Below are 16371 nucleotides of genomic sequence, written 5' to 3'. Positions count from 1 at the left end.
CTCGGCTGGCGGTTCGCTGCCGCTCTGTGGATCATATTTCATTAGCATCTGCTTGTTGCAGCTCCTCTTGGTTTCATCATCACACTGTTGCTCTTCATTTCAAGACTGGCCCTGCTGCAATCAGAGACATTACGCCGCCCAGCCCCACATCCGCAAAACTGAACCCGAAAAACATTTCCAAACCCGGTTCAAACCATACCCGGATTGTCAAAATGTTGTCTGACTAACGTCTGAAGTCAAAGGTTATCAGACTGAGAGGTGGAGTGCAGGTGAATCCGTCTCGCCTCTCTCAGGTGATGAAAGATCGAAATGTAGAGTATCGTTGTGGCTTTTTTTAGCTCTGAGTATCTTGTGTAATAACAGTCCAACAAGCTCAAGTCATCAACAAGCAGGGAAATAGATTGTGTATATATATATATATATCAATATCTATCTATCTATATATACACACACAAATATATATATATATATAGTATATATATAGTTGGAAATATACACACACAATATATATACACACACACACAACATTATATATATATAACTCTCGTTGACCAACAACAAGTTTGTATTTCACACATGATACAAATGAACAGATGCTCAGTTGGGTCATCTCATCACCTTCAGTTACGACTGCAACTTACAATTATTTCTTTTTTGCATTAATCTGCTGAGTATTTAGTCTGTAATTTGACAGAAAACATTTCCCACAGTCCAGTCAGGTCATGTCCATCAAAATGTCAGAGACAAGCAGCAAACCCTCACAGTGGAGAAGCTGGAACCAGAGAATCATTTGCATTTATTTGTACTACTTTTGCTTGAAAATATGGCAAGAAAATATGATCAAAAATAGTGGCGCTTTGATTCACCATAAACCTGTTTAGTTCACTCTCCAGCCTCTATGATCTATGACTTCCTGGAGAAAATATGCTACATCACCCTTCTTCTAAATAGACAACACATCTTTGTCTTAGAGAAATACCGAATTACCTTAAAATCATTATTTTTATTAATAGTCTAAGTGTCAAAGATAGATACAAAATGTCCACATTTCACAGGTTTATAAACAGCATAATCAGTATTCTCTAAGACAAGTGTTTGGTGTTTTTATTCAATAACAACTTAAAATGTATACATTGATGATCACAAACTGTCGTAATATTTTTGTTTCATCCACTAATTGATTATTTACCAATAGTTTCAGCACAAAGTGGTTCTAACAATTAAATAAAAAAAGTAAATATACCTCAGATTGCCATAAAAAAAAAAAAAAATACAGCCGATATATTCATAACAGCAATAAACAGTGTTTCCTCAAATGAAGTGTCCTGCAGCCGTTTGGTTCGGACATGGCGGGTATTGAGGGAGCTCTCCTGTGCTTGTTGTGGCGTCCGGCTGACGGCGGTGACGGGACGTGGGACTCGTGTCCGCTTCAGGTTTCTCAGAGGTATTAACCAGCTGGCCTGAAGTCAAAGGCTTCAACAAAACAAGGCAGCATGTTCTTTACCCCCCCCCCCCCTTTCTCTTTTCCAAGATGAAACAAAACATTTATATTTCTTAGGAAACGAAAAAGAACAAATGGAATAGAATTGTGGGGGCACTTACGCAGCCATCGTGGTACGTTCAGGGTGCCTTCAAGTTTGAGTCTCTGAACAAACTCTCTTCTGCCTGGAAAAAAAAAAGAGAAAGAGAGAAAAACAACTGTAAAAGAAGGTTGACTGGATGCATTTCTAATCCTAATGAACAGCTCCAGCTATCATCCGTGCCTCCATCTTCCCTCTAGTTACACGCAACAGTAAGTTTCTGTAGAACAGAGGGTTTAAAAATACCTCATTGAACATTTAAAATTCAGTCTTTCGGTAACACGCGATGGTTATTGAAATCCGGCAGAACGAAGAAGCCTGATAAAAAAATATGCTGTGAAATGAGACTATGAAGTGCAGGAGAAGAAGTCTGATGAGCCGGATGATAGATAGATTATATATATATTGAGATGATATATCACTGTGAAGAAACACTCATAATTATTAGAGTTATTTCATATAAACAGTTATAACTCATCCTGACAACAGTTATTTTGTGATCTTTTCCCCCACTTGTACGTCACGAGTCCAAAACCACGTTACACACCGACTCCAAACAGGTTTGGTTTTGTCGTGGGTTCACCACACCTTAAAAGAGACAATAGTCAGCCGCAGACTAAAAAAAAAAAGAAAAATCTGTTGAGTGCGCTGTTGACACTATTCTCCCACAATGCAATGCACAATGGTAAATGGAGGAGGTGCTCTTAGCTGCTAAAAATGGAAAAACACTTCAGATAAATAACATTACATGTTGCTGTCTCTTTGTTTGAAGTCCTGACAAATAAGTCGGCCCTCTCGCTGAGGGGGGCCGACTTATTGTTGCATTTTCTGTTTCTTGTTTCATATTTATTCTGATTATAATCGAGCCACATCTGTCTCTTTGTCAGTGTTTTGGTTAATTTTCATAAAAAGAAAAAAAGAAAATTTGACCAAATCAATCGAAAGGACCAACAATAATAATGGCACATATGAAAATGTTGGACTAATGATTTGAAAATATTCCTTCAACAGTCATGATCTGCTCACACAAGATGTTTTTCATTCAAATACAATATATTTTTACTATTGGTCACTTCTTTTTTTAATTTTTATTACTAATAATCAATTAATTGTTTGGTCTATAAAAAGTCTGAATTTCTTTTTAAATCCGTCACTATTTCCAAGAGCAGAACCGACCGTCCAAACCCAATAACATTCAATGGACAACAATATAAAGTAGTAAAGAAGTAGCAATTAATTGACATTTGAACCGAAAAATGTGTTGATTATCAGAAACATATTTAGAGATTAATAATTGTATCTCAACGTGCCAACACATCGCCTTGTGATGGCCACCTGTACATAAGGAAATAAGGAGAACATGCTTCATGCAAAAGTTTATCCAGACCTGCCTGTACATCTTTTTAGTCATTTTAGGTTTAACACCAATGTTAAAATGCTTGGTTTCCTCTCATCCGACTTATTGAATGACTCCTAATGTCATCATGAACACTCAAACCTCTCTGCAGTTCCTGCGATACATAACATCCCCGGAAGTGTCTTCAACGTAGACCACTACTTGTTGCCCCCCACCTTCTGGAGCTAAATATATCCTACAAGAGCTCTGACCCACAAATCACTGCATGTATCCTCCGCCCAGAACACAATAACAGCTCCCACCATATCTCAGTCCGGCTAAATGCAGCGCTGACTAAACCGCGGTGGCACCCGCCCCACCTCGACAGGCTCATGTGTCTTCAGTCAACCACGTCAGGTGTTTGACAGGCCGCATTGCAGACGAGTCTTATGAACCTCTCCGTTCCGCCGACTTGTCTGTTTCATCGTGCGCTCCTCTCATAACGAGCACCGACATGCAGCAAAACACTGAAAGAAAAAAGTGTCCCTAATGAGGACGACGGCTGCGAGTGGACTCACACTAGTGAGTTTTAGAGTTTCACCCCCAGGTTAAGCGAAGCTGGAGACGTGAACGACAAACTAAAAATCACAGAAGCTATTTTTAAACAACATGGCGCAGCTACCTTGGACACACTCTAGACTAAATATATCAACCTATAGTGACAAATGTTCTTATTTGTGTCAAAATTAACACAGTAATATATTCTTCTGGTACCATTTAAAACACGGTGCGGTTTCATGGTACGTCTTTTTTAAATGGAAATGGACAAAAAAATATCTCATTTGTATGTTCTCTATTACTCTTGTAAAGTGTCGAAACTTTCTTTGAAGACAAATCAACAATGAGGCTGGTAGTGTCTCGATATACTGGCCCGATATTCTCAATAATATTACCCAATTTATTGCATATTTATTGCATATTTCCTTCCTTGATTCAATTGTTCTTGTGTCTTGTTTGCACAAAAAAAGTACATTATAATGTACCATCTCGTCATAAATACATTACAGGAATGATCACAGCTTTGTACTAACATTGTTTTCCCCCATTTTAATGCTATATTGGAGAGTTATGTTACACAGACAGACAGACAGACAGACAGACAGACAGACAGACAGACAGACAGACAGACATGGTGGGTAGACAGACAGACAGACAGACAGGTGGGTAGACAGATAGAGAGACAGGTGATGTAGCCAGTAGATGGCAATTCATAGATGGAAATTGCATCTGCGGCGCAATTCCTGTGCAAAAAAATAATAGATTATCTGAATGAGGAGATGAATACAATTTTTTTCGTGTAGCTATTACATCATAACATGCATAACATGTAGCTATTACATCATAACATGCTATAAAGGATTATATATATATATATATATATTATTTAATCCCCGTCTATCTAGCGTTTAAAACTCTGGACTCTCACGTCTCCAGTTTCACATTAAACGCACAGGCGGTGTGTGCTGCGTGTGTCGTGTTGTGTGCATGCGTGTGTGTGTGTGTGTGTGTGTGTGTGTGTGCGTGTTTACAGTGGACGGCTGTGACTGCAGAAGCAATAACTCCGCAGCTCTCTGTTGTGAAGCCCCGTCACGTTGAGTGCAACGGCGGCTGTCAGCGGGTCGGGCTCGGCCCCGCAGACGGGGACTTACTGGTGTCACGTTAAACAAAAAAAAATAATGCACGTTTTTTCACACCTGCGTCGTCCCCGTCAAAGAGGGCTTGTTTTTGTTCTTACCCAAGTAGTTGGTCCTGATGGTGTTCGGCTCGTTGTATCCAATTAGACGTTTATTTACATCCCAAACCAGGTTCCCGAAGCAGGACATTGTGACCATATGTGGGCTTTAATTAACAATAACATTGAAACCAAGCTAACCCCCCGTCCCTGTTGATGTCGCCTTTTATTTCTCGTCGGTTGGTTTCTCCATGGATATCGGTCCCCGTGCGTCGGGGCGGCGCGCGCGTTAGCTGGCTTGCGACACTCAGCGTCTGAGTCGCCGGAGGGGGCCGACTCGCTGCCGTCCTGTCTCCTCCGTCCTCATCAGTTTACGTTCACTGGACTCCTGCTCTCTGGGCTGCTAACTATCTGTCCCGCTAGCCTAGCCAGGTTTATTTCTTCTAGCAGGCAGCGGTCAGCTGTGCCCTAACAACGCGAGAAACTACGCGCTTTGACGGAGAGGGGTGGGAGCGCTCGTTTTAGGGAGCCGGAGATCCGGGGGAAAGCTCGGGAAGTAATGCGGGGAACGTTTGACACTTTTTGTGTCAATACCACAGTGGACGTGAAACCTTCACATATGGGACTGTGTATTATATTAATAAGGAACACATTTTTTAAGTGATTATTACTTGATCTGGCAAAATAAATTATGATATATATGCTGTAGAGTTGTCATTGTAAAGGTTATTACATTACATTACATGTCATTTAGCTGACGCTTTTATCCAAAACGACTTACAATAAGTGCATTAAACCATGAGTCCAAACTCAGAACAACAAGAATCAAGCAAGTACAGGTTATAAAGTATAGGTAACAAGAACATAACACGGATATGAGGCTGGTTATAGTTATTCTTCACATTCTCCTATAGGCCTACAGAGGATTTAATTAATTTCCATATAGTCCATATGAGTGTTAAACCTCTCATTTATTAGAATACCTGGCTCCAGAATCGCAGTGTGGTAATTTGATTCGACATGTAATTGTAACAGCACACCTCTAAAATGTTATCATGCTGTGTATAAAAGGTCATAATCCACCCTGAGCGTTAAAGTTTGAAGACAACTATGTGGGCTATTTGACAACGAACTGCCGTTTAAAACATTTCCAGAGTCCTCGGAACCTGATTTACCTGTTTGAGGCCCCCGAGGCACAAAACCTGTGTTAGGCTGTTATGAAACAGAAGCTGCCTTCCAAATCGCATACTTAATTACATACTTACTTTTAGTACACACCACAGATACCCTTCTAAGTTGCATACTGTTGCATATGTGTTCATTTGGAACATAATACATCCCATGAAATTGCATCTTGACCTTTGAGCATCTCCCCTCTCATATCTGCTATGCAGAAGATTGTGTGTCAGAAAATCCAGAAATGCTACCGGGAAGCAGGACGTCCTGATAATGTTGGTATACTGCATTTGACATACTAAATCTTTCTCTGGCATACTAAATAATATGGAAGTTAAAGGCACAGCTATAGATTTTGTCACAGGGCCACAAGACCCACTATTGTATTTACTTTCGGAGGTTTCAGCCTCGAGGGCCATCGGCTGCTTTGCCCTGCTCCAAGATTGCTGTACTGAAATTGTGTAATCATCCTCGCATGATGCAAATCGAGTATTATTTCATTCAAGATTGGGATTCCTCTTAATTTGACGTTGTCTTTGCTTCTCTTGTGGTCTTGTTGAATGCAAAATATATATAAACGTGCTACTTTCTTTTTTTCAAATCAAATCATATTAGTGAAAATATAACGGGGAGAGGGATCCTCCTCTGTTGCTCTCCTGAAGGTTTCTTCCCTTTTTCCCTGTGAAAGGTTATTTTTGGGGAGTTTTTCTTGATTCGATGTGAGGTCCTGGGACGGGGATGTCGTATGTGTACAGATTGTAAAGCCCTCTGAGGCAAATTTGTAATTTGTGATATTGGGCTATACAAAATAAACTGAATTGAATTGAATTGAATAACAGAAAACAACCCAAACAGCAACAAAGACTAAACAAATATAATAAAAAGATGAAGGCAGATTACACTCTATCTAGATCTTTCAGGAATACATTTGCAACATTTTATTGGATGTACACTTATGGTTTCTTTATTATTTAGTGTTATTATATTATATTATAATATACTTTATTCTTTCCTAGGGGGAATTTCTTTGTTTGCAGCAGCAAGCATGTTTACAATATATACAATGTAATAAAATAAAATATCAGGGCATATTACATTTAAGAATTCAAATAATAATGAAAATGAAAATGAAAAATATGAAAATCTTCTCTAACTTGTGTTTATAATTCCTGTTTGTTTTATTTTGTTTCTCAATTAAAGTTGTTAAACCGGTGAATGTTGTTCCATTCATCGGGAAACGCCGGGCAGTAAAAGTAACACTCCTTTCTAAACCAATCGTATCGGGGTTCTGACCAGGCGGACCAATCAGGACCGGCAACAATCTAAACCCCGCCCTTCACGCGGTAGGTTGCATCGTACAGAAAGTCACCTCGTCGTGTCGGTCAGTCAGAAGCTCCTGAGAAGCTAGCAGAGCTAGCATGGTACCAGCGGTTGAGTGGGAAGGTCGATGGTAGGACGGCAGCATCCTCACAGAGTGTTTCACCTACCTGGCAGTTGTTTTTTTAATTTATTTGACAACCTCGCGCACACAGACGAAGGCGAACGTGTTTCCGAAAAGCCGAGTATTTGACTTGCTCCGCTTTTAAAGTGAGCTAGCTTGAAGTTCCGCTCGGTGTCCTCGCTTCCATCCGCCTAACGTTACAGCCATGGCCGCGCTCAGAGCGTCCTACCACAGGATCCTGGACAAGATCGAGCACATGCTGCCCAGCAAACTGAGACCTCTGTACAACCACCCGGCAGGTAAGGAGTGTGTGTTCTCTCTCTCTCTCTCTGTGTGTGTGTGTGTGTGTGACGTCTCTGGCTGATCCATCCAGCTGTTTGGTGGACTCCCTCTCACGCAGAGGATCAGGCAGCAGCTCGTGCATGTCCTTGATGGCTGAGCTGTGAGCAAGTCGTTGTTTTGATGGGGTCAGTGTTTCTCTGGGAGACCCTCATCTGATGGGATTACACCAGTGGAGCAGCCCGGTCTGAGAAGAAGAAGAGCAGAGTTTATGACGGGAGAGTGTGTATCGTTATCTCCTAAAGTCAAGAAGTTTATTGAGGCAATACGTTCTGGATTTGAGGGGAGAGTTCAAAAGTATTGCCATAATAAAAAATACATTTAAAAAGTGCTTTATTCTAACTAGCACAGTTGTCATGTTATTGTCATCATATCAACTTGAATACAATACAATAGCAGTTAAATCAGACCTTGTTATCACACTATGATAATGGTCCTGTTCATTCTGATTAGTAATAACTGAGATAAGATAAGCGTGTATTGAGCCCTAGAGGCCAATCATGTTCTGTCTTGATCAGCTTATTGTTTAAATTCTAATCACAATGTATTCCTGATGTGTCTAAACCGTGTGACCCAATGTTAAACATTGAAGTAAAGGGAGACACCGACGCAGTGTAACACAACAGCCCTCGAAATAAATCTCACCTTCATGAAGTTATGTTTTGTCAACCGACTTTCTATTTTTGTAGACACATTAAATATTCATACAATACAACAGCACCACACACGATGATGCCAAAATACCGGAAAAACAACCAAAACGGAACACCTTCATCAAGGTGAGATTCATTGCATTATACGTAGTTAACTGAAACACACACACACACACACTCAGCTCTCTTTGACACCGGTCTGAACGAGAGGGTACTGATATTAAGGAGTTGCTGGAGCGATGGTTGTCAAGGACAACTGTCTGAACAGGTATGGGGGGGGCGGGGCCTAAAGCCACCTCCCTCAGCGAGTTCAGCCTGCAGCCCGGTGTCCAGACCAGCAGCGTTTTAATGCTCCTGTCCACTTTTCCATTCCTTTGCTGTCGCAAATTCACTTTCTATGAGTCTTCTCCTAGTGGATGAAATAAAACTATAAAATGTGATATCAACTGGTATAACTGATATGAACTGCAACATTTCCTATTTGGCTCGGGCTCGCCTGGTTTATTGATGCTCTGTGGTTTGGCATCCCGCTGGTGATATGATATTATATGTGATGTGTTATTGTTTTGAACATTTGGTTGTCCTAAAGCCAGACCTGCATTAAGTTTATTGTGGTTCAGACTTTGAGAGGGGTTCAAAGGTATGGTCACAACAATAAAACATAAAATACTGGGCCAATTTGAGCCAAGCCGTATGATGTTTCATATGGTATTTCTTTTTTTTATATGAACTAAAAAGTAAAGATGCTCATGATTTGTCTTCAAGTCTTTTTTTTCTTTTCTTTAATGACAACAAATATGCCAACACATTTTTTTATGAAGAGTTTGATCTGATCAGTTGATGATTTCTGCATCAATATTAGAAACATTCAAATTATAAATTTGAGATTAGCAGCTTTTTGCTTCCTGACATTTTTCTTCATGTTGTTTGTAGTAAACTACAAAGAGCTAATTAACTTTACTTGCGTCCAGGTATCTTGTTACGCAGATAACGACCTCAACCGTATGGAATTATGTTTCATCTTTACACCCGTTAGAAAACTCCAGCCGCCCGATCAGAGGCACCATAGAGAAAACCTTCACAAAATACTCGTAATAACCACTGTTAAAACTGTCAAATCTCACGTTTTCCTTTTCTTTCGTTTTTCTTTCAGGTCCAAGAACAGTTTTCTTCTGGGCCCCGGTGTTTAAATGGGTGAGTTTTATACGGTTTAACGGTGAAAACCAAGCTGTGGTTACCGTTGGTAACCAGTGCCATAGACCTAAAGGGCTGAACCTCCCACCGTTGTGTACAATCAATTCAAACCGATCTGTTAACATACAGTGAATGAATACAGTAAAGAAACACGCTCTCTTCACCCCGACAGGGTCTGGTTGGAGCTGGTTTGGCTGATATGACTCGACCAGCAGACAAACTCAGTACCTCCCAGTCTGCAGTTCTGTTGGCCACAGGTGAGATTAAATAGGTTTAAATAAACTATATCTCCAAAAGGAGACTTTACCATTATGCCTCTGATGGCATAGTGTCTCTGTTTGTCACACACATGTATAACATTTTGAATTAAAGATGAAAATATGACTGGTAGCTGCGAATGGAGTTATCTGTCATCTCCGCTTTGAGGTATTGATGGACGTTTACAAATCATCAGTTTATCCGTTCAGAGAGGATCTGACCGATCTGTGCTAAAGGTCGTCTGATGCATCTGATTTTGCAATATGTTTCTTCAAACAAATGTTATCTGTTACTCTGTTGCCAAACACCAGAGTGTGTTCTCACGAGCAGCAGCCGGTTGACCACCAGTGTGCATAACCTTCACACTTCCTGTTGTCCTCCTCCCACCAGGCCTGATCTGGTCCAGATACTCGTTAGTCATCATCCCCAAGAACTGGAACCTGTTCTGTGTCAACTTCTTTGTCGGCGGCGCAGGAGCCACCCAGCTCTACAGGATCTGGAGGTTTGTGTGTTTAATCTCCGTATAAATGACATTATTATTATTATTATTATTATTATTATGATACGTTAGTGATCAGTGTATGTATTCTTTACTCGTTGCTGATTGGGCATCACGGCGACAGGTTAATGTTTAAGTGCATCGCAGTTGATCCAGTGAGTGTCGTAGTAAATGTGTAACATACAGTAGTTTTAATCTGGTAAATTGATACACAACAGACCAAAGGAAAAGTCCCGGAGACGTAAATTCAAACTGGTTATGAAGTGTTTAGTAAGTTGAGTTCTTCTGGACTTCCACACATTTAGCATCAATGTGTCTGAGGATCCTGTGATTACTCAACAACTTGTATCTCTTAATTCCCCCACAATCTACTCCACACCAGCCCAGCTGCTGGTGGTCGTGCTATTGTAATAAATGATGCAACTCGATTGAATAATTGTACTAATGCCTGAAAGATGAAACCCAGGGAGAAAAGTCTCCCACCTCCATGTTACGCTTATTTGAGTGCAGCTGCATTTAAAAAAAAAAAAAAAAAATGGTTAAACTAAATAGATTAAAAGTGTTGCAACAGCTCCTGTGATGTGTTTTCTTCATTAATGGTGCTCAGGTTTACCATTTCATCTCATAATTCTCTTTTTCTTTTCCTAGTTACAACCAGGAGCAGAAGGCAGCGGTGAAAGAGATGCCGGCCGAGTCTTGAGTGCTTCTCCACTGAAAAGGAGACACTGGGCCCTCCCATCATCGTCCCATATTGTCTCCATAACAGCCATAACCATTGTTCTGCCACATTAAGCCTGATGCCCCTGATGGAAATGTGCACTTTCCCTTGAGTTTCAAATTTCCTCAGGGTGTAAAAAAACAAACTAACCCAAAAGAGGGACCGAACCGTTTCCAACACTCAAAAAAATCATTGTCTTGAACGCACAAGTATTACTTGTTAAAACTACTGTTATGATTGTAAATTCTTTCAGTTCATGCTTTATGTCTCGTGCATTAGTTGGGAAGTTTTTTCTTTTCTTTTTTTCTCCAAGATTCGTACTTGAGGTGTAGCAAGCCGTACCTCGTGCACTAATTTCCCAAAACATGTAAGTCTCGGATATATGTCGAACGTGGTTTTAAGGAATGTTTCTAAATTAAATCAAGGATGTCATCACATTAGTCTTTTAATTTACTTATTTATAATTAGCTTACGGTTACCTCAGTGATTATTAGATCATTATTGAATATATATAATGTAATGATTTCTTCCATTTTAATGGCTTTAATCTGTGTGAGAGCGAATCATTAATTTATTAATCATTTGATTAAATCATTCTCTTGTTCTGAAAACTGTAGAAAGATGCTGTTATTTTCTGATTATCAGGAAAACTGAAACCAATGGCACATATATTTATTGATTGTGAGTCAACAAAGCAAACGCTGACATGCTAACGGCTCTTAATGATCAAAATCCTGCTGTTGAATGCTTTTTTTCGAAAAAGGGGTTTTATCATTTGTGTGTAAGAATAGCACTTTCATTGACATGTTCCCAACATAGTTTGTTGTAATCCCATGAATATTTTAGCAATAATTAGTCATCACTTAAGTATTTCTTGATCTGCTGACTGTTTGAACACATGGCACTTTAATGGTTGTCATTATGGCTCTGTGGCTGAGTGATTCTAATAAATCCTGTTTAACACCAGCAGCTGACTGACAGTACGTTCATAGATTAGAGTTATACATGAAGATCAATCTACTCCTTATGGTTAATACTTGGTCCTCTACACTAGAGAAACACATCTAGCTTCTAACATCCATGATGGAGATAAGTCTGACACAGTTATGAAGTAAACTTACATCTCATTTGTTCCGCTTACAGCTTCAAACTGACATTTTATTTGCAAAACTGTAATAAGCAGATGAGATGTGGGCCGCAACTCAACTCAGTTCAGACAGGATCATAAAGTTTAAAGGGCTCAAATGTCACCCTTTTAAGGAACCGGGCCCCTTTTCACCAGTTCAGTGTCCCAGTCTCAGGGTTCTGGTATTGTGTGCATGCACTCAATGGGACACTTTAAAAGAACTTAGTTTTAAGTAACACCAGAGCTTTTTATGCAACTAGAGTCTGATGTTCAAAGTGTCAAAGGGACTTAAACAGCTGAACATTTCATCTGCCTTTAGACCAAATCATGAAAATGTAACAAGTTCAGTTTGTAGACTTATGCAGCTGAGTTTGTTCCCCAATTAGTATTAAACTTTTTTTTTTTTTTTTTTTTTAAAGAAGCCCATTCTTATGTAGTAAACTTTTTTTTCATGTAAAACAGTCTTAGTTGACATTAAACATTTAGCATTGACGTTATACGGGTTTCAATAACACGTTTCAACCGTGTCTTGTTATAAAATCACAAACAACGAATATGGTGGTTAAGCAAAAATGTTTTATTCACAACCATAAACAGTCAGATTTAGCGTTTTCCACCAACACGAGGAGCGTTGATCTTCATGGGCTTAGCGATCTTGGCTTGTTTTTGTGTCGTCTTACCGGAAGCCTACAAGAAGAAGAGATGCATTAAATACAGTTACTAAGTCACCAGTTATACAACCGACAGTGACGTTAATTGATAATCCAATAAATACAGAGGAGCTGCAACATTATACGAGTACGCAAAGCGGCAACAGTGTCCAGTTTAGGTTCTGTACTGCAGCATGTTGGAGAATTTGGAGGCTGGCCAATGGTGAGATGTCAATAACGACGTCACGGACCAGTACTATGATCTCCTGTTATTCTATGGCTGCAGGTGTGGAGTGAGCACTGCTGCCCAGCCTGCAAAACGCAGTCAGGCAACAGCACATAACACAGACTTCCACTGTGCACACCGTCCACCCACAGCCAAACTAATACGTGTGGGAACTTGGGTGTAATGGTCTCAATACTAGTGCAGACCCATCAATAGGGTTTAGTGAAGTTAGTTCCCCATCTGTCATAATGGCCACTATGACATCATGTTAGCTATGTTTAAGTCCTAAAACTAAAGAAACATTTTCATAGTTTTGACAGGTTATACGCAACATTCAAATAACCACATATTCTAAAAATGACAATTTAGTTTGTGATATGACATTTTTGGGGGGTTTTTCTCCAGGGTTTCTAAATATAATAACATGCAATAGTCTCACTACTTAAGTAAAGTCTTACCTTTGCACTTGTTGCAGAGGGCTTCTTGGATGCCTGCTTAGCCTTCTTGACCTCCTTGGCAGCTCTGAGAGAAAAAAGATAAACAATCAGAAAAACTAGACGAGTAGCCGAGGAAGATATGGTCAAAATCTTCTCATATTCGTGCCATCATGTGTTGACATTTGGCTTAATACACCTAAAATATATTTATGGTCATGTCCCTTGATATTAAAAAAAAAAAAAGTCTACGGTAAATGATGTTGTCTCTTTATACGACCCTGACAACAGTTGTGTTTAGTCAACAACCCAAAATAAGAAAGACATTTGTTTTTTCTCAACAGGTTTGAGGCTGGTTATTGCATGAACACCATTGTACACATTTGTTAAGTTGAATCCGGCGGTTCAGTTCAGTGTGAAATCTAAACCATCACTTTAGTTTTGTACATGCTCTGACAAAGAGCATGTACCATTCATGATTTCCCCTAATTTTTTCACTACTTTCTTTACTGCAAAACATACTTAGATTGGTCCTGACTAAATTGATTCCAGGTTGATGTTTACCTGAGCTGCATAGTAAAATCAGTTTGCAAGATTAGACTCTGAAAGGCTTGCTGTGGGCCACTAACACTGAAATGGCCAACGTAAATTAAAACTCAAATTCCAAGATTATGGGTGCATAATGTCTCTCCTGCTAAAACAAAAGCCCCTTAATATTTGACTTAATCAATAAAAATACTGTTTGTGTCCTCACCTGATGGCCTGCTCCCTCTGGGCCTTACGGACCTCAGGCTTCTGGTTCCTCTTGGCCATGATCTCAGCCAGGGAGGCTCCAGTGATGGCCCTCTGGAATTTCACTGCACGGCGAGTACGCTTCTTTGCCACCTCTTCCTGTTAAACAACACATGAAGAAACATCAGTTTATTTGTAGCACAATAAACAATACATATCAGCAACATCACAACCTTGAAACATACCTGTAATAAATTAAGAGAACTATAAATTGTTCAATCAAGTATAATGCTGCACAATACACCCGTCCCCAAAAGGCCTTGCTATCATTAACGGAGGTATGCGCTCCACCACCTGTCTCCACCTAACCAAGCTACAACAATACTGCTAATGCAACTTAAATAGATATAAATTATGGACAATCAATTTTGCACATTCTACGAAGAGTAGTTAAATTTTAAACTAAAGTCTGCCCTGCAATGTCCCTCAAATGCTGGTATTTTACAATCGATAGTTGTAATGGAATCAGACTGCACATCATACAGTTAGAGGTGAGAACTATTGCAGCATGTTGGAGAATTTGGAGGCTGGCCAATGGTGAGATGTCAATAATGACGTCAAGGACCAGTACTATGATCTCCTGTTATTCTATGGCTGCAGGTGTGGAGTGAGCACTGCTGCCCAGCCTGCAAAACGCAGTCAGGCAACAGCACATAACACAGACTTCCACTGTGCACACCGTCCACCCACAGCCAAACTAATACGTGTGGGAACTTGTATTTAATAGTCTCAATACTAGTGCAGACCCATCAATAGGGTTTAGTGAAGGCAAAATGAGTTCCCTATCTGCCCCATAATGTTAGCAGTCCTAAAATAAAAGCATAATTTTCAGTTTTGACAGCAATTATAAGAAACATAATAAGCACATATTCCAAAGTCATAATTGAGCCACAAATCTGCACCAGACAATGGACCACCAAATTGTACTTTTAAAAGCAAATAGTCGCTGCTTTATCCCACAGTACATAAAATAAGACTTAGAGCCCATCACAACACCTGGTTATTATAAACACAGTACAGCCTGTTACTTACAGATTGTCCCTTCTTGTGCTTGCGTCTGTACAGCACAGTCCAGTTGATCTGTCTGGGGTTCCTCTTCGCCAGGAAGGCAGACTCACATTTGCCATTAAGAAACTGGAACACCTATCAAAGACAGGAAATCGCAAACGGATTAAAAAATTACAAAATCCCTTTATGTTGGACATTGACACATTTAAATGTATAATGTGTAGTAAATTGATGACAAATATAGATAATTTTCATTGAAGAACATCCCGGGCAGGTGCAACTCTTGCATCTAAAAATTGTGACACATTGTATTGAAAGAATTTTAGCAGAAAGTGTGTATATAGCATCTTTCCCCATTGTGGGTATTGTTAACGGCACTTTAAGGTACATACATTAAAGCATTCCACGCTGAGAAGGTTAAATAACAGTGTGCTACATAACAGTGTGTTTAAGTAGTATCCAACTAATGTCTCTTCCCGGATGTATTGTACAAAGTGAAGCTATTTTCTTAACATACACTCTAGTTTCATATACAACTAGTTAACATTACAACACTAGAGCAACCCGACTGGTTGACAACTTGTGGATGTATCGCTAGCAGCTAATGTTAGCACGTTGTATAGCGGTCTGTGGAGTCGCTAGACCATTGCTTACGTTACGGACACCGATATCAGACGACACAGATACAACGAAAACAAATATGTTATCCGGTAAATTGCACTTTACACCGTATCTACAGTCACAGCAGCTGGAACCCGGTGTCGGCTCGAGTGGTTACCTTTCCGTCTATCCTGGCGTAACGGCGGCCATGGCCGGGGTATATTTTATACCCGCTGAAACTGCACAACTCGACCCTGAAAACGACAAATAGCAGGCATCACTCAAAGAAGAGGGTACACGTTTACTCTTGATATAGATAACATCGTAATAATGTTAATGTAAGCGTTGAGATGGCCTTTGATAGTATTCTGTAAACTCACTTCATGATGGCTACGAGGGGGCACGAAACCGGAAAGAGAGATGACGGAAGCGGAAACGGAATATGGAGACCTCAAATGGTAATTGTTAACTAATAAATAGTACATATTTGTTTGGTCCCTTGACGTATTATTAATAGTCTACGCGTAACATATAAATGTTACATAATAGTTTAATGAAATTATACGTAATAATAATAACAATAATCACAAGGGTGACGTCAGAAACTGA

The 16371-nt window shown here is 39.8% G+C and overlaps 2 protein-coding genes and 2 non-coding genes across 4 annotated transcripts; 1 reads left to right on the top strand and 3 right to left on the bottom strand.

The window, feature by feature from the left end:
- The first annotated feature begins 7193 nt into the window (after positions 1-7193).
- Positions 7194-11892, top strand: mpc2b (mitochondrial pyruvate carrier 2b). The gene is made up of 5 exons (XM_034562432.1): positions 7194-7564; positions 9411-9451; positions 9624-9708; positions 10100-10211; positions 10857-11892. Exons 1-5 carry the CDS (start codon positions 7471-7473, stop codon positions 10906-10908), a joined length of 384 nt encoding a protein of 127 aa, XP_034418323.1. The 5' UTR covers positions 7194-7470; the 3' UTR covers positions 10909-11892.
- Positions 11893-12606: 714 nt separating this feature from the next.
- Positions 12607-16187, bottom strand: rpl24 (ribosomal protein L24). The gene is made up of 6 exons (XM_034561716.1): positions 16143-16187; positions 15941-16016; positions 15187-15297; positions 14117-14253; positions 13387-13450; positions 12607-12739 (listed from the first exon to the last, which is right to left on the bottom strand). Exons 1-6 carry the CDS (start codon positions 16145-16147, stop codon positions 12656-12658), a joined length of 477 nt encoding a protein of 158 aa, XP_034417607.1. The 5' UTR covers positions 16148-16187; the 3' UTR covers positions 12607-12655.
- LOC117751057 lies at positions 12895-13075 on the bottom strand. The gene has a single exon (XR_004611841.1). It is a non-coding gene; the product is annotated as a small nucleolar RNA SNORA23 (small nucleolar RNA).
- LOC117751058 lies at positions 14661-14841 on the bottom strand. Its single transcript, XR_004611842.1, has one exon. It is a non-coding gene; the product is annotated as a small nucleolar RNA SNORA23 (small nucleolar RNA).
- Positions 16188-16371: the final 184 nt, after the last annotated feature.

Source organism: Cyclopterus lumpus, chromosome 21, assembly GCF_009769545.1.
Source record: "Cyclopterus lumpus isolate fCycLum1 chromosome 21, fCycLum1.pri, whole genome shotgun sequence".
Taxonomy (NCBI): domain Eukaryota; kingdom Metazoa; phylum Chordata; class Actinopteri; order Perciformes; family Cyclopteridae; genus Cyclopterus; species Cyclopterus lumpus.
This window is presented reverse-complemented; position numbering and strand designations above follow the sequence as displayed.